Source organism: Melopsittacus undulatus, chromosome 4 (assembly GCF_012275295.1).
Source record: "Melopsittacus undulatus isolate bMelUnd1 chromosome 4, bMelUnd1.mat.Z, whole genome shotgun sequence".
In the NCBI taxonomy this organism is placed as follows: domain Eukaryota; kingdom Metazoa; phylum Chordata; class Aves; order Psittaciformes; family Psittaculidae; genus Melopsittacus; species Melopsittacus undulatus.
Genome location: NC_047530.1, coordinates 48,097,332 through 48,115,904, shown reverse-complemented (window position 1 = coordinate 48,115,904; position 18,573 = coordinate 48,097,332). Strand labels below are relative to the sequence as shown.

The following is an 18,573-nucleotide window of genomic DNA, read 5'->3' as shown; positions in this document are numbered from 1 at the left end:
CACGTTTTTTGCTGATACCTCCTTTAATGCCTCAAGCTGTGATGTCTGTTGCATTAGACCGTATCTCTGAGTCTGGGAGTATCTGACTTAATAAAAACCATCTAAGGGGCAGCACGTAAGGCAGGACTTCGGTGTTCTAGGAGCTCCTGTATCCTCAGCGAGCAGCGACGCTCTGGGCATGCAACCAGTGCCCTCAAGTGGCATGAGCCGCGCAGGACCTTTCAGGAAGCTCCTTAGCAGAGCAAGGGCACAGGCAGAGGCAAAGGCCTGCTGGAACGCAGTTGAGCTGTGAGGCAAAAGGGAGACCGTTTAAAGGTCATGTAGAAATCTACCTTTTAAGAGCCGAGCCCAGGAAGCCGTCAAAGGAAGGAAAAGGCACACTTTGCCCAGGGATAAATCCAGGGGCTCGCTTGGCCAAAGCTTCCCCCAGACCACGGTGGTTGACGTGGCATCAGGTCAGCAGCAGCCCATCATGGGTTACCAGGAGCCTGCTCCTTCCTCCAGCACTGCTCCTCAGTGGTCCCACCGCCAGGTCCCACCACAGGGAGCAGCAGCTTTAGAGCTGAGATGCAGCTTTTTTGCCACGTCTGAATGCAAATTCCCAGCTCCAGTGCCCATGTAAAACAACTGGGCACTGGGCATGTCCCAGCATGAGTAAGGGTGAAAAAATGATCCTAATTCATTCTGCTTCTCTGGACCAGTCTCTCCTTTGGCTCCCATGGTGTTTCCTGTGTTAACTGCAGGGAACCAGCAGGAACACTTGAGCAAACAACTAAAAGGCATTTTTTTCAGTTATTGGGGTAGTTGAAACATTCTTCTACAGCCCTGCAAAGACAAAGGGTGACAGCATTACAACATCGTCATTTTAAAACCCTGAGCTGCACTGAGCTTATGGGGGAAAAGGTTCTAGGCGCTGCTCAGAGTGATGCTTTGTAACAGCTTAATTATCTGACTTGACCTTTCTTACTTCTGACAAAATTCAGCATACAGCCAAAAGGCAAACATGGTGACAACAAGCATTTCCTCAGGAAGGCCAGGGATCTGCAGGAAAAAACCTGAAGGAAGGTATAGACAGAAGGAATTGCTGAGGACTTTGCTCCTGTGCTTTCTCCTAGTCCCTATGGATCTTGCCCATATCCTACTTGAGCAGCCCTTACTTGCAGGTGCTGAAGGGAAAACAAAACAGGTGCAGTACTGCAGCCACCTCCTCCTGCTTGCTTAGCCAGGGCCCCAGCAGTGAGGCCAGGCAGTACCACAGGGACATGGAGGTCTCCAGGCACCACCTGTGATATATGGGAAGGGCCCATGTCTCTAGGCATGGCAGTGTGGTGCTCACAAGTGTGTAGGAGAAGCCACGGACATGGACTCGTGGAGCCACTGGGAGCTGCTCTGCTGTGGGCACTGCTCCTTCCTGCCCAATGGGGAATGCCTGCACTGGGCTCCAGGGTTGTTGCTGATGCTTTTCTGGCCTGGCTGCCAGCCTGGAAAACAGAGTTTCCAACCGAAGTGAGAGCAAGTAGACAGAAACAGGGTAAAAGGCTCCAACATTCCTGCCTGCTGCCTGCAGTGTTTCCAGACCAACAGGGCTGGGGTGCCTGAGCCTGCTGAGCTCCCCAATGAATAGCAGCGATGCACACATTACTGCAGCATTATAATGTCCTTCAGCAAATGGTTTGAGCTCAGCCAGATTGCAGCAAACCTCTGTGGTTAAAATCCCCTCCCCAGTCTTGTAACATAACTGTCATGTAACAACTTTGCCATCTACAGAGGCTTCTAGAGCCAAGCTTTATATTCTGCAAGCGGAGGACAAGATTTACCAAGGGGGAAAGACTTTCTTGAAGCAGAAGCACCAAAGAGAGCTGTTAGTCACCAAACTCAGCCAGGAAGGGATGGAGCAGCAGGTAATCTCACTGAAGCCTCCTACAGCCACATTCACAAGCATGTAAGGTAACAGCATTCACTTTACTCTAGTTTAACATGTTTAGCTCTTTTAGAGTCCTTCACCAGACCTAGAGGTTGGCTTAGGTTGATTTGAAGGCAATAAATGCCTTAAATGAAGGCAAAACCTGCAGAGGGATCAGGGACTGCAGCACCTGGGGTCAAGGCAGGCAATGGGCCGTTCCCTAGCATGGCCAATGCAGAGAAGCACATCCCCTCTACAGTCAGGGACAGGAGAAACAGGGAATGCACAGAGCTCACCTGAGGCAACTGGAGTGTCCTGGGTTCAGCAGTAGCAGTCATTTTTCTCCTTCTTAGTAGCTGGTGCAGTGCTGTGGTTTTGACTTTCGGCCTGGGAACAGCACTGGTAACACCGATGTTTTTAGTTGCTGCTCAGTAATGTTTACTCTGACCAAGGACTTTCTCAGTCTCATGCTCTGCCAGGGAGGAGGGGAAGCCAGAAGGAAGCAGAGACAGGACACCTGACCCAAACTAGCCAAAGAGGTATTCCATCCCACAGCACATCATGCCCAGTATATAAACTGAGGACAGTTACCTGGAAGGGCTACATCGCTGCTTGAGTCAGGCTGGGTATTCGTTGGCAGGTGGTGAGCGGTTGTATTCTCTTCCCTTGTTACTTCCCTTATCATTATTATTATTCTTCATGATAGCAGTATTGGTTTGTGTTACACCTCAGTTACTGGACTGTTCTTACCTCAACCCTTGGGAGTTACATCTTTTCAATTCTCCTACCCATCCCTCTGGGAGCAGGAGGGAGGAAGAAGAAGGGTGAGTGAGTGAGTGTCTCTATGGTTCTTGGTTACTGGCTTGGCTTAAACCATGACACGGAGTAACAATCCTCATCAGCCACCAAACTGATCCCTCTTCCTGCCCCAGCATCAGCTGCCCAGCTTTGTTTCCCTGCACACCAGAGTACTGAATGAATGTTGTGCTGTGCAGCCTTGTACTGAAAGCACAAAGCATGTACCAGTCTGGGGTGAGTAAAAGCTGCCTACTCGGCTTTGCCAGGAGAGCTTGGGTGATGACTGCACTCCTGGCTGGATCATGGTGCAGAGCACTTCAAGGCCTGAAAACACAGATTTGCGCTGCAGAGTTTGGTTGAGGCAGAACCTGCCTTCAACTCTAATGAGGGAGTAATATTTAAGACGTTAATAAGGCCTGGAGAATTCATTCCTGTACGTACTTTATGCAGTGACAGACTTACCACATCAGGAAGAGACCTGAAGGCCCCTAAGAGTTTACTGGAGAAATCAGTCATCCACAGAGGAAGTTTCTTCCAAGCCCTCCTATTGAGAGATTGATCTATGGCCAGAAGTGTAAGCATTTTATAACCCTTGTTGAAAAATAAAGCACTATGGATGCATCACATTTTTAAGCATTAGCCTCAGCAGTATCTTGTGGATGAGAGTTCTTTTGGTTCACTCTATGAAATGCCTGCCTTTACCAGTTTTAAATGAGTGTCCCTGTTGTTCTCACTAGCTATGTCCTCTGTCATGGTGAGAGCAGATGCTGGAAGAGGTGGGGGACCAGAGCACAACACAAATTGTACAACATATTACTGAAGCAAATGGGATTCACAGCTGATTGCTCAAAACATGGATTTCTGTTTCAACAGCTGCTGAATGATAAGAGCAGTGGCCTGGAAGATAACTCATGTTTTGCTTGCATTAACTGGATGTTATTTGGACTTAGGAATCAACCCCTCCCTCACCTTCCCAGCCACTAACAGAAGGGATTTCTAAACCCTTCAGCAGGATGAACAAGACCAAGGGAGCTTTTGAAAGCCCAGAGTTCTGGAGCCTAGGTCACACACAGAGCAACCCCTTGATCAGTGTGGCACCACCATTTGTATTTGGCCAGCAGGCCATGGACAAAGCCCCACATGCAATCATTATTGTGGCCCTCTTTGTCATCATGGTATCTCTGGGGTGTACAATGGAGATAGCCAGTATCACAGCTCACCTTAGGAAACCCAGAGTGGCAATTGGGGTAGTGGCCCAGCACGGCATCATGCCCTTGACAGCATCTGTGCTGGGTAAGCTCTTCCAGCTGGGTGCTACAGAATCCATGGCCATCCTCATCTGTGGCTGCTGCCCAGGGGGAAACCTCTCCAACACCTTTAGTCCGGCACTGAGAGGGGACATGAACCTCAGGTAAGGAAAGCTGAGTACGTGCTCATTGCCCAGGCCAATCTAGTTATATGACTGGATCAGAAACTAACTTTATAAACATTAGCCACCCCCAGGAAGCTGGGCAAAGGCTGAATAATGAAGTTTAGACTATTTTTAAAGAACCCATATTGCTGAATAGGTAAACTTGTCCCTGTTTTACAACAAAAGGATTTTCTACCTTTCTCTGAAGAATATGGCTTGCTACTCCTGATGAGTGCAGGAGCACTTTTTAATCTCCACATAGCAGTACAAACAGCATATACATATTATATTGATCCATATAGCAGCATAAAGTTCTGTGTAAACTGAACACGCTGCCTGAAGAGGCTGCATCAGTGAGAAATGTTGAACTAGCAGAACACCACTCTCCAACAAGCTCTAGTGATAAAACAAGATCCAGGGTGAACATATGAAGTATCACTTTCTCTGTCACTGGTGAATTTCTGAAACATGAGCTGTAGCCACAAGGGTCCTTTCTGAGTTTGTATAGAACTGGAGTTATTGTCTCCTTTATTCATATCACATCCTTCTACAACCTAACAGTAATGTTGGTGAAATCTCGGTGGCAGGCTGGGAAAGAGCAAGGTAACACCTTGTATTAAAACCGTGTCTCCAGGTTAGCAGGAAAACTGGCATATTCTACTTTAAAAGCATCATTCTTCTACTGAGGAGTCCTTTCTTCATCTCAGCACTGTAATGACCACGTGTTCAACACTCCTGGCAATTGGACTAATGCCTCTGCTTCTGTACCTCTACTCAGGAGGATTGTATGAGGGTGATTTGGAGGGCAAGATACCTTGCAAAGGAATAATCACATCCCTGGTGCTGATGCTAATCCCGTGCCATCGGCATCATCTTGAATGAGAAGAAACCACAGTGCACTGGTTTTATCATCAAGGTAAGAAGTATGTTGTGCTAGTTGCCTTTCAACTAAGGGCCTCAGGAAGTTTTAAAAAATAGAGGCACAGAAAACTTCTCTAAGGCACACCACCAATCAGTGGACAGAATCAAGACACCCACTTCACCTCTTTCATCATTAAAATGTTTGCCCAAAAGGAAATCCTCCACCTTTTCCAGTAAAAAACATTTTGCAAGCAACTTTCGACCTTGCTCTTTGTTGGCGTCAGTTTGACTTGGTTTTCTTTTGCTACAAGCAGCACTAACAAACCTCATAGACACTGCCTCCCACTCCAGTCAGAACCAAAGCAGACCCCAGATTAAACAAAAAACCAAAACCAAACCAACCAAAACCCAACCAACCAAAACCCCCACCCTGCTGTTCTCAGAGGTCTAGCACAGGGCAGTAGTCACATCCCAAAGCTGGTGCTTACTTCAAAGAGGTATCTGTCCAGCAGAAGCTGCTAAATATATGCGCCTGCTTATGCCTGGAATCATCTCCCTGCCTCCTTTGTACATCACGCATCTAAACAGCAAATAGTAAATCCAGACAACCAACTACACCATTGTCTAGCTCAAGAGCTCCACTAGCAGGACCCAGACTGCTATTAACAAACAACTTTGTGAACCTGGTTTTTGCAGGTTTGTTTTTTTTTTTCACTACGGCTTCATTTCAGAGAAACTAGGCCCAAGTATGGCAAGAAATGGATGCCAAGACTTAGTAACAGACCTGACAGAATTACATTAGGAATCACTAATCTTTAACAAGCATGGGAACCCAGGAGTCAGGCTAGAGCAAATGCAGGAGGACCAGAGCTCTTCTAAGGTCCCTTTACCCAGCACAGGGCAGTTATGACTGGATTGTTTTAAAAGAAGCTTTAAAAGCCTATCATAACAAGGTGACCTACACTGCCCTAAGTGACCCTTGGGTCATGTTGCTTTCTGCTAACACCAGCTTTCCATTTATCTTCTCTACAAAAGAGGAAAGAAGTAGAGACTTGCCTTTAAGAAACACCTGGAAAACTCCATCCAAATGGGACTCCAAAGTGGAGACACAGGCAGGAGAGCTGTGTATTCTGCCTCCCAGAATTCCCCAGCTCCTTCATCTGACAAGTCACCAGACACCAGTGAGACAACACAAAAATATAGCTGCCCCCTTCCCATGTGCTGTAGGGGGGCTCTACCTGCAGGTGAAGCAGTTTCCTCCCTGCCTGCTTTGGGTGTACAAAACTCAAAAGGGACCTAGACACAGACACATAGCACTGCCTGAGAAATAAGTGGCTGGGGGAGCAAGCACCAGTCATTTTGCATATAGACCAGAAATGTACTTATTTAAGGTGGCTGTAGATAATACCTCAGAATGGTTTCTTGTTCACTACTTCTAACATTTATGTCCATGAAAGACACTTACGCATTCTCGCTTATACTGACGTATGTGAGGGACAGAGAACCGGGCACAGCTACTTCCAGTAGGTGAGGGAAGTTTTGCTGGGGATTTCACTCTTGTCCATGACTTGACTGCTTTTATTTCAGGCAGGGATGGTTCTGCTGCTAGTGTCATCTGCTGCAATAATTGTTCTGTCTGTGGCCAATATGGGAAGCAGTATCAGGGTTGTCTTCTCACCATCCCTTCTGGGATCTTCTGCCTTGATGCCTTTTATTGGATTCCTGCTGGGCTATGCTCTCTCTGCAGTCTTCAAGCTTAATGACGCACATGATTATTCAAGTAAGCAGGAAAGATCCACAGACTTTCGAGATGACACAGCTAACCTTACCCCTCATACCCACCAGCTGAGCCTCAGTGCTGCCTCTGCCCCTAAGGGCTACACCCCTCTTCTACTACACCAGCAGCCAAACCAGGACACTGCTGCGAGAGTGAAGCCTCCCACTCTCCAAAGCTGCCTACTAACAATCCAATTAACCATATATCAGTTCAAATCCTTCCCCATGCCTGCCCCCAGGAGCTCCTGGCAGTTTAATACTGTGCTGCCTTGGCAGACAGATTCACAAAACACAAAGCTCCTTCTCCCTCACCAGCCTGGAACATGAGACCTCTGCAACAGACACCAACCAACTAACCTCCCTGAGGAGAACCACCCTGCGTTTCCTAGGACCCTAATCCAAAGCCCAGCCTAGTCTCCAAAGACATTTTTAAAGCTTTCCATGGATTACTACAGTAGTTTTGCAATTTTTAAAAATTAAATTCTAAAGCTCTTTCTTGTAGCTTGTGTGAGGGCTTGAGAAGCACAGGGACTGAAGTTACTGCCCCTGGAAGGCACAAACACTAAACCACAGATCTCCAGGGTACCACTGCAGTGCTCCCACCCACCAACTCCGAAGTCCCTCCTCTTCCTCCAGAACAAGGACTTACACCTATGACAATGCTCTACCCACAGCTCACTGTTCCCTCATACACATGTGCACAAACACACCAATGAAGTATGCTGACTACATCCATCTTTAACATTCCATGCCTATTATCCATAGTCATTAAAACCTCAGTGACTTGTCCATTCCTTTTTACTATGACAGTAGGATTCTCCTTATTCCCAAGGTTCTTATTTCAGTATAGACACATCTAAGTACATGGCACAATGTATATAAGTTAGCTCCTCCCCATACATCACTTCTCTGCAGACCCATCTTTGAGAAGTATTTTAACACTGTCCAACACAAGGCACCATCTCAAACACTTAATATTAACACTTAAGAACACACTAGAAGCAGAGGCATGTTTCTTTATATTTTATTTGAGCTATTTAATTCTTAAGTATCAAGAATTAGGGTGCTTTATAGAATAGTATTACCATAGGTAAGTGAAATGGGCATTTTCTTAAATGTAGTGCAAGTCATATTAAATGAAAAGCTTTTAAAATAAAGTTTTATTACCAGTACTGACCAGCATTCAATCTGCTGATCTATAGCTGAAACAATGGTCCAAAAGCACAAAAAAATACTCTCTGAAATAAAGCTTTATGTACAGCACATGTAGAGCTCTTAGATGCCTAAAGCTATTAGTTTAATTTGAAACTGGGTGGTATGGTTTAATGAGAGGTGTCCCTGCCCATGGCAGGGGGGTTGGAACTAGATGGATCTTAAGGTTCTTTCCAACCCTAACAATTCTATGATTCTATGAAATATTAAATTAATGTTCGAAGTTGCTCTTCACAGTTGAATATACTGGGAATTAAGTGTTCAGATGACTTTTTTTGAGTACAAAAAAGTTTAAGTTGTCCGCTTTAGTTATAAAGAGCTCTGCCAATATACACAAACTATACACTTCAGACATTCACAAAAATGTGAGCAAGAAAAGGGTTATCAAAAGACATTTAATACAATTAGTCAATAACCCTTCCCACCATGGTCCACATCTACAAAGTTTTCCCATTCCTCCCCCCTCCCCATCCAAACCCTTCCCCGCAGAAAGTCACATACTTACCACAACTTTTAGCAAGTATGGTTTAAAAAAAGGGCCCCCATAACTGAACTGTAAGCTCAGTTGCCACTGTCAACAGATCTGGATCTTGATCTAGACCTCTGCCGATCCTCAGATGATGGGGATTTAGATCTACTGGAAGAACCACGTTTCTGGCTTTTCTCTGGCACTGGAGATCTGCTAACTGATCGAGACTTGCTTCGGCTCCTACTCCTTGACCTGCTGTAGGACTTGCGGCTGCGGGAGCGGGAACGACTCCGAGACCTGGATGAGCTTCTGCTACGAGACCGTGACCTGCTTCTGGACCTACTGAGGAAACAGAAGAGCACTGATATTAGCAATGAAACACCACAAACCTCTACCATAACCAGGCAAATCACTGGTCTCCAGTTCAGTTGCCTGGTCACTGACTTCCAAGCTTTCTTGGTGAACACTTAAGCATTATTTAAGAGAACAGAAATCTGTACCTGTGCCTTTTGCTGCCTTCAATTAGTTTGATTTTCCTTCCATTGATTTCTTTACCAGAAAGCTTTTCAATAGCATTCTTTAAATCACTGTAAGAGGCAAATTCAACCACCCTACAGGAAAAAAAAAAAAAAACACCAAAAAAATCAAGCTAAAATAAAGCACAGATCTCAGTATTACAAGTGGTAATTTTGGTGATAAAGCAGAACATACTCTGGGAAAAATAAACAGCTCAACAACTCAAAAAACACCCCTCACTGCTCGGTACTCATTCCCTGTTATAACTCAAACAGGCAATGAAGAATTCCCCTCCCAAAACACATGAGAATGTATTTTCAAAGGGTAGCTAAATTAAGCCACGAACAGCTGCTAAGCGCTGAAAGTAGCCAGCTTCCCTCCCCAAGTATGATACAAACAGTACTCTGCTGCTTCCAAGAGGTGTTGTTAGAGGCTTACCCTTCATTTAACTTAGGTCTGTGTGCATCTGCAAAGGTTACTTCACCAGCTTGTCTCATGAAGTCTTTGAGATCCTAACACAAGACCAGTTATGTTATGCAAAGAAGTGACATTAACACTTATCTATACAAAACCAGATAAACCCAAAAGAAACTTATGACTACTGGAAGAGAAGATGTTAGATAAATTACAAACATGGCAATTGCCACATTTGTATTCTACTAAAATTGAATTATCTCTATCAGGGCACGAAATAAATGAAAACAGCATATTGCTTTAAGCAAAATGCTAATAAATGATCTTAACATTAAGGAAAGCATTAGCCTACAGAGACTATGCAGATTAAATAAGAAAGAAAGAGAGAAAGAGAGAAAGAGAGAGAGAAATCAAGTACATTTGTATATATAATGGAGTGAATGTGAAATACCCATATATTTTTGAATTATTTCAGCCTCCATTTACATTACAAGTCTTACAGGCATACAGAATTACATTTATGTAACACCAATTATTTTGTGCCCCATATGTCATTAAAAATATAGTTTACTTTACCTTTATTAACAATTCCCTAGGCTAGCCAAGCAGCAAACTGCATTAAGCGACCGGAGATACCGTCATGATTTATGCCCGACTGGCTCTTCGCCACCCACTTGACGAACACTACCCAGTCGATGGAAGCCATTAATCGCACTGCGCTCCCTTATTAGGAGACTATTGATGGATCCAGACATTCGCTATGCTTGATGTTACCAAGGACCACTTTACTGCGATCAGGATTCCAACGACCACCTAATTTCGTATCTTTCAACTCTTTTCGACCAGGACCTCTTTATTCGGAAGCGTTACAGGAAGAACAGCTCTCAACTTAGGAATCAGATCTCGTAAACGCTCTGGGATCGCTGCAATGTGGCACTTTAAGGAGTGCATCGATTACGTCTAGACCGGCAAACACAGATCTAGAGGTGGCCATGTGACATTGTAGGAGCTGACTGGAAAGTCAACCAGGCCCAACCAAGAGTGACCAAGACAGAACGATTAGGATAACCCACAGGCACTCCTCGTCATAAGGCCAACGACACAGATAGGCTGGCAAATAAAGGGTTTAATATGTGGTTAAAATGGATTTAAATAAACAAGAAAAAATATATATCCTCAAACATACACATTTATTATTAAAAATTAAAATTAACTAGTTAAAATTCAAAATATGTAAATTGCATTAATTAAAATTACATTAATTACATAAATGTTTTGAATCCATTAGATTTAATTTTAATTAATAATTTTACAAAATTATTACATTACATACCCATTAAATGAAGTCAAAATAGTTAATCGTGTTTCAACAAACCTGCCAGCTGACTCGAGATGACAAATTTTCTACTATGAGACGATTTTCTGTTCTTACAGGTGGAGCATTTCTATTTGGAAATAAACAGTTGAGGCTTTTATTAGTAATTACAATGACCAGCATCAGCATATCACCATTACTACAACTCAGCCATTAGTGCCGCAAGCAATCTAAAACAAGCATTATATACTCTGGGGAGGGAGCATAAAGATGACAAGCATATCTGAGAAGCTTTGTAATCCTCACTATCCTACTGCCACATCAGAGGACTGACTAAAAAGGCAAATCTTTTGATATCTCATTCTAGCTCAAGTTCTAGAATGAACTCCCAGATGAGCAAACGGTATTCTTTTTTAAACTATGCCAGTTCAAAGCCATACATACCTCCTGTCACTGCGTGGACGGCGGCTACTAAAACGGTCAGAGTACCTTCCTCTGCCTCTACCTCGAGAGCGTGCTCTTGCATGCTCAATTGTAACCCTGAGGAAAAAAAAAAGAAAACCTTTTTTTACATTTTTCTTTTCACACATTCCTTTAGTAACAATCATTGAAAAAAACACAAGCAAAACAAAAAATTATGTTAAACGGTACTGATAACACAAGTTGAAACTGATCTACTGCTTATTTTAGATACTTAAGCTTATATGCCCACAAAATAGGGTACCTCACCTCTCACTACAAAGCTCTTTTCCATCCAGTTCATAGACAGCATCATCTGCATCCCTCGGATCTTCAAATTCCTGCAAAACCACCACAGCAAAACCACAAAAGTAAAAAACTACATCTCCAAGAAATTAACAAGTTCTTATTTGCCACACAGCCTACTTAGCTGAGCACGTTAACAGCATTATCTTTAGAAGTAACTTTGTGCACATCACACGTGCATAAGATCCGAGTGCCGACCAGCGGACGGGGCCCGCCGAGCCCCGCAGAGGAGCGCACTCACCACAAACCCAAACCCCCTCTTCAGATCGATGTCCCGGATGCGGCCGTATCCTTTGAAGAACCTCTCCACGTCCTTCTCCCTGGCAGCCGGGTTCAGCCTCCCGATGAAGACACGGCAGCCGCTCATGGCTGTATGCGGTGGAGCTCGCTGCAGGAGACACGGTGCCCAGCCCGTCAACGCCCCGACCCTGCCCGGTGACTCAGCAGCCACCCCCCCCCCCGGCTCTCTGAGCCCGCAGCTCCCCCACACTCCAGGCCAATAGGAAGCAGCCAAGTAGCCCCCGCCTCAGCCTGCGCCAATTAGAGCTCGAAGACCGGTCAGCAGCCCCGCCCACAACAAACCGACGCCCACTGCGGTCGCAGCCCCCTACCCGCGCAGGCGCGCTACTCCCCCCTTGCCGACCAACCCCCCCAGCAAGAAAAGACAACGGACCGCCATTGCTCCGTCACAAAATGGCGGCCCGAGCCGCACCCAGCGGCAACGCCACGGGGCCTGCTCCGCGAACAGCAGCAGTGAAACAGAACGACAGGAAAACCGGCCGCACAGACACAACCCCCTGTGCCACCGACCCTGCTCCCCAACGCCGTAGCGCCCCGCGGGGAACCCTCCCGCGCTGTCACGAACCTGGGTTGCGGGTCTCAGTGTGGGCCAAGCCGGGTGGACGCGGGGTGGTCAGCGCTTGGCTGGCGGGCAGCTCTATCAGTCCTCCCCAACGTCCGACTCCTCACTGCCGCACCGCCCCGCAGCTGCGACGCAAAATGGATGCGGCCCTGCGCGTCACCGCCGCCCCACGTGACTCTGTCACAGGTTGGCGATTGGCGGAGGCGGCGGCCACGCCCCTTCCCCCGAGAATCTAGGTCAGGGAGGGGGTCTGGGCCGTGGGGCAGTTGGTGTTGTTTGGGGGCTGGCTCCGTGCTGGTTCGGTGTGCTGGTTTTCGGCCCAGCCGGACTGGGTCACATAACCGCTGGTGGTACGCTAAACCTGCTTCTGTGGGAAGACAGCCCACAGTGACGTTAATGCTGACCTGGAGTGTGAAAAGCACAGGGTGTCACTTCGTCCGCTTACGGAATGTTTTGGGTTGGGAAGGACCTTAAGGATCATGCAGTTCCATCCCACCTGCCGCGGACAGGGACACCTTCCACTAGATGAGGTTGCTCCAAGCCCCGTCTAACCTGGCCTTGAACACTGCCAGGGATGGGGCAGCCACAGCTGCTGTGGGCATCGTATGCCAGCATATCACTGCAATAAAGAGCTTCCTAATATCTAGTTTGGATCTTTCAGCATAAAGCCATTCCCTCTTGTCCTGTCACTACGAGCTTACCAAAAGAAAGCCCCTCTCCAGCTTTCTTGTAGGCCCCCTTTAGGTACTGGAAGGCTGTCATCTGGAAACCATTTTGAGAAGGCACCGAAAATACAAACCCAACCTGGTTTTCAGTGTGGCTTAGCATAGGGCTGGCATTAAAACTGACAAGACAGGTTAAACACAACTGCCAGGCTCTTTCATTCATATAGCATGTAAGGGTCTAAAAAATGTGATAACTTGTGTGCCAGGCCGGCCCAGGAGTGGGCAAGGTCTTGCAGGAACAGACATGTCTCTCTTGACCATGATGAACAAAGAATGAGAGAAGAAAAATAGACAAGGGGCACCTTATCTATTTGCGTACTCAGTTGGAATCAAGTGTGTAATGACAAGGTAGAGAGCTGAGCTTTGTTTCTGTTTAAAGTAACTGCAGAATTTATCACAGCTTGGCAGTAAAGGCAAAAGATTATCCTGAGGGGTATTTGAAATGCAGAGGACATCTGGAATTTGAAGATACTCCCACTGGTTTTCTAACGCAGACGGAGGTTATGGCTCTGTGACTGTCATTGCCAGCTTTGTGCACTGCTTTGGCTTTACACAAGGAGTTATCTGGCAATTATAGCTGCATCAGGTTGACCTGAGGACAGTATGACTCTTTTGGCACCATTTCCCTGACTTGTCTCCTGAAGCCCCATGCTGCCTCAAGTCCTAATCTACCTGTTCCCCTTGAGGACTATGAAATGCCATTTTTGTTGCTTCCAGTGTCTGTTATTACTCAGCTCCATGGGGATGATTTTCTCTTTTCCATGCTTAGTCACTAACTTTTCCATTTTCCCTGGAAAAATACCACACACGATGCCACCGACTTCATAGCTTTATACGGCTGTCCCCCACACACGCTCCTCAAACTGGAACAGCATCTGCAGTTCGGAAATGGGAGAGTTATTTCTGCTATGTGCAGAATGCAATTATGAGAAAGGCTACAGTGTAGCTAAAGGTTTCCAAGAGCAAACTGCCTGCTTTTCTATTGGATCACAAAGATGTGAGCTTCAATTCGGAAAGGATGATGCACACATGGGAGAATATGCAGTAGAAGGAGGACTCTAAGCAATGAAAATAACACTTGTGATTACCCCTGTGGATCATAACCTTTACCTGCTGAGGAAAACACATTCATGTGCTAACATTTTACACTGCTAATTTCATAATGAATTACAGTGCTGTAACAGGTGCCATGGGAACAGGCAGTCCTGTTCTGTCAATGCTGGGACTCTTCTGCCTGCAGTGAGCTGATTCACAATGCTAAACCTAAAAAAACTAGCCCTGGAAAAGGAAGCAAGCAGATTTCTACTAGTTTAACACCCTGGAAAACAGCTTGCAGTGGGATAAGGGTTAGTGCTAGACAAAGAAGAGAGGAAGAGACAGGAACACCCCACTAAGGAAAAACTGTTCATAGTGTTCTAAACTAAAAGAGGGAAGATTCAAGCTGGATGTGAGGAAGAAATTCTTTACAGTGAGGATGATAAAACACTGGCGCAGGTTGCCCAGAGAGGTGGTGGATGCACCATCCCTGGAGACATTTGGGGCCAGGCCTGACGTTGTTCTGAGCAACCTAATTATAGTTGAAGATGTACCTGTTCATGGCAAGAGGGCTGGACAAGATGCCCTTTGAAGGTCCCTTCTAATCCAAACTGCTCTATGATTCTATGATTTTAGCAGTGTGAAACTGCAGCATAAAAAGCTTTGACCTTGTTACTGGAAGGCAGTAATCTCTATGCACCTCATTTTCAGACCACTGGGAGAAGAGAAGCGAAAGTCAGGAGGGTGACCAGGAGGCAGTAATCTCTCTTTAAAAGGTTCCTGTGTTACCCAGAGGTGTTACAAACATAAAGGTCACACACTTTTTTGCTCTCATTGGTTTCCCAGGTAGGTAGGTCACGAGCAGGCACATGTGTTTCCTACCCAGTTTCTCCAAAGTTTATGTTCATGGGAAGGAGTATTTCTCCTTTTGGCTCAAGGCTGTTTGAAGACCACCTAGACTTGCTAATATTCTTGCTGCTGGCTAGTGTCCACACTCCTATATTCCTTACAGCTCTGGGCTGCTGAAAACCACACAAGCAGGCTGAAATCCCTCTAGTTAGCTTATCAAGGTAACTAGGTAAATACAGTCGCTATTTGGAAGCAAAAAGGGCATGAGGCAGCAGAAGACAAAGTGAAAGCTGGCATAAATTCCCAGCAAGCCACCATTACTATTTGGTACTGCTTGTGGAAAAGAGTTGATAGGGATTAACTCTTCACTGTCTCTTCCAAATACAAAATTAGATGTCATCAAATTAAACTAACAAAGTCCAAGTTCAAAACATGCAAAAGGAGGTGCTACTTCACCAAACTGGTAGTAGACCTCTGGCATAACTTGCTGGAGGATGCTCTGGATACAGGAATTTTATATGGGTTTGCCTTGCAGACAGCTTTAAACCAGGAAGGAGGAGGGAATGGGAATAAAAAGAAGCAGCAAGATAGAGGAATAAAGAGAGGCCCCAATTCAGAGACCTTCCATTGCTGAAGACCCTCTGCAAAAAACACTGCCCATCAGATCCAGTGTAGGCAGCTTGTATAAGCCATATAGTCAAAGACTCAGCACTTGCCCAGTTCTGCAGCAGTTCTGTGAATGCAAACAAATGTAGCTAGCATCCTCTCCTGCTGCTGGTGAAGATATTTATTACTTCACTGTAGTTCTCCATGCTAAGCTTCTCTGCCTTTCTTTACATTTTCCTTTTCTGTACACTGATTTACCTGTGCGTTCTCTGTCCTTTTCTCTAATGCTCTGTGAACTAACATATTTTTGTTACTGCTAGATTAAGTGTAGCTCTCCTAAAGGCAGCAGCAATGAGTGCTGATGAGCTACTTTGCAGAAGTCTCAAGGAGATGGCAAAAACTAAATAGATAATTTAGTATTTGATCACCAATTGTTTACTCCAAAGCATCTGGAGAAAGAAAATTGAAATTTACCTTGAAATAATACAATAACAGACATTCAGAAATAACTTTGTCACACACATTCAGCCCTGCCTGAAAGAAAATGAAATAAAATAAAAACTAAAAAAGATTTATTTTTTTTCTTTGTTGGGTTAATATTTGAATCATCAGAACAAGTTTGCAGCAGCTCAGTGTATTCAGTTATAGCTGCTGAATGTGAACTGGTGAGGAAATCTTACAACGCTGAGAGCAAGTTTTAGGCTGATACAAAACCATTTTACTGGGTCAAAGCTATTTATTAGCCTTCAGAGGCAGAATCATGTGGGCTTCCACAGCTGGAGCTTTCCTGAAAGATCCCGAGCCCCTTTCTGTTTTAACTCAATGTTGCATGTACCCACAAATGCAACCACTGCACTTGTGGCTATGGTCTGCCGCTACATTTCCAAGCAGCTCAGATACCACATCTTTGTTTTGAGAATCCATCTTCTTTGTTTACATAGACCCAGGGTCTAACATTGGCAAGAGATTTTATTTGCAGCAGACAGCAGATTGCAGACACTGAGCATGTCATGTCATCTTCACCTTTTGCTTAACTGAGACTCAGTGCTCATCTTAAAAAGAGCATGAAGAAAATAGGTTGTAGGAGGGAAAGAATAGGATGAAGTTCATGTATTCTCAAGCAGCCAGCATTTTAATCCTTAAGAAACTCCCTGAAGTAACTAAGGAACCAGGGCCTAACGTCCTGTCAGTGCAGTGATTTTTCAGCTAGCAGGCTTAGCTTCAAAGGTCAGAAAGTAGTTCTAACAAAAGATTAACTCATCAATTTATAAGCACAGTCAACAAGGCAGGCAATCAAGTACAAGTTGTTTTAAATGAATCCAGTACTCCTTATTGGAATAACTAAGCTAGTGGGCAAGGGGGGGAAATAAAGGTGTGTTAAACCTGACTACAATAAAGGTTTAGTCTATTTTTCTTAAGCAAACAGGAAAATGCCAAGGTAAAATCCGTTGTAAACTGTAAGCACAACCTTTTCAGAGTTTGCATTCAAAATAGCTCCTTGGCAAACTTGGGGACAGTTCCTCTGGGGAATTAGGGATCTCTTCTTAGTACAGGACCATTCAACATCTGCATTAATTATTTGTTAAGCAGATTAGAGTATGCAATGTTAAAATATGCAGATGAATCAGTCTGGGAAGAGTTTTAAACACTCTGAAGACAAGAACAAAAAATCAAAATGAGTCTCAGAAACCAAAGGAATGATTCAACAAGATGTGATTCTGCAAGAATAAGGGCAGGATATGTTTAAGAAGTATCCACCAGTACAAAGTCAGAAATGCCTATTCAGGAAGTAGCAACATCTATAAAGGCTTGAGCTAAAGTGGATCACAGTCTGAAAATAACTCAAAATACACTGGCATTGCAGAAACGGGTAACACTTATTCTGGGATGTGGCAACAGGGGGCGTGATATTTATGGGCTGAGTGATAGTGTACTTAATTGACAGTGAAGTAAGATTTAAGAGTTACCTCTGTTTCCTTACAGCACAGTAATACTCCAACAGGCATATGGCTGCCACACAGCTCATGAAGAGCAGTATATATTGCTCTGTGATATCTCCAAGTAGAGGTCAAACTTGTGGAAGCCTGGAGTGTTATCAGTGCTGTAAGTGTCTTGTCATGTTTACATCACCTACCTCTCATGCTTTTCAAGTCTGGGGAGGACTGTACATGTCCTGTCACCAATGGGTTTATTTCTTATTTTTAGGCAACCGTTATACTAAGCAAAGCCAACATTAAAACAATATACCACATAGTTGCACAACCCAGGGAAACTCATTAAGCTGTAATCACAAGAGACTGTTTAAACTATTTGGCATGTTACACTGGTAAAAACACAGTGTAGAAAGGACTAAGCTTACATATATATTGGATATCTATACGGTATCCAATCTGCTGTTAAATACTGCTGGAAACCAAGCTGTATTGTCACCAGCTGTTTAACCATCCAGGAACTATGCCCAGCTTACACAGAATTTTTATGCCAGTATAGTTTCTTTGAAAAGGCATATTTAAAATTATAAGTCTTTGAAAGTACTCATACCAATACAGAGGTCTTTTTTTCCATATTGTGTAAAGATACAGGATTGCACAGTCTTTCTATATACCTGATTTGATGGTACAGCCAATTCAGTTCAGACTTGGTTCAGGAGGTTTCTGCTCTCAGCTTCTCCCCCTTCATGTCCTCTTTCCTTCAGTTTTACTGACTCAACTTTCAGGGCCACTGTAATATCAACTGTTTTGGTTTTTGAACCAGAACTATCATCCTCCTTGAGAGGGTTCTGCTGTCAGAGAGCCACATCTCACCATATCCACACCAGAGAATTTACCTCTGAAGTGCTCTTTCCCTGCTCAGCAGCATACCACCACACGACATCGGGCCCTTGAGCTTTAAACCATCCTGTGATGCATGGCGATCTATGTGATGGGCATAACATCATAGAGCTAGAATGGTTGTGGAGGACACTGGAATTCACCATTCCCTTAGCCCATAAAGCTAGCCATGCAAGCCCTCAAAAAGACAACAATTCATTCTCTGAATATGTCCCTTGCTGCCAC

General features: G+C 44.8%; 2 protein-coding genes across 3 annotated transcripts; one reads left to right on the top strand and one right to left on the bottom strand.

Annotated features, from left to right (window-relative positions):
• The first annotated feature begins 3,714 nt into the window (after positions 1-3,714).
• On the top strand, positions 3,715-7,268 carry SLC10A1 (solute carrier family 10 member 1). Its single transcript, XM_031049011.2, is given in 6 exon segments — positions 3,715-4,112; positions 4,674-4,715; positions 4,820-4,972; positions 4,974-5,028; positions 6,561-6,753; positions 7,252-7,268. Coding segments are annotated over 6 exon segments (858 nt in total).
• Positions 7,269-7,757: 489 nt separating this feature from the next.
• Positions 7,758-12,463, bottom strand: SRSF5 (serine and arginine rich splicing factor 5). Of its 2 annotated transcripts, none has more exons than XM_005149234.3 (8): positions 12,306-12,463; positions 11,682-11,828; positions 11,405-11,475; positions 11,120-11,215; positions 10,736-10,805; positions 9,385-9,458; positions 8,931-9,041; positions 7,758-8,772 (listed from the first exon to the last, which is right to left on the bottom strand). In XM_005149234.3, the coding sequence occupies exons 2-8, from the start codon at positions 11,805-11,807 to the stop codon at positions 8,523-8,525; spliced, it is 798 nt and encodes a 265-aa protein (XP_005149291.1). In that variant the 5' UTR covers positions 11,808-11,828; positions 12,306-12,463; the 3' UTR covers positions 7,758-8,522. The 2 variants fall into 2 exon arrangements, with proteins under 2 accessions (XP_005149291.1, XP_005149292.1); XM_005149235.3 differs by having other exon boundaries at positions 7,758-8,769.
• Between the last annotated feature and the right edge of the window lie 6,110 nt (positions 12,464-18,573).

Coding starts and splice junctions, on each gene's coding strand:
- SRSF5 (XM_005149234.3), bottom strand. CDS start 11,807: ATGAGCGGCTGCCGTGTCTTCATCGGGAGGCTGAACCCGGCTGCCAGG. Junction 11,476..11,681: donor AGAGGGGGTTTGGGTTTGTG/GTGAGTGCGCTC, acceptor GTGGTTTTGCAG/GAATTTGAAGATCCGAGGGA. Junction 8,773..8,930: donor GAAGGCAGCAAAAGGCACAG/GTACAGATTTCT, acceptor CTGTTTCCTCAG/TAGGTCCAGAAGCAGGTCAC.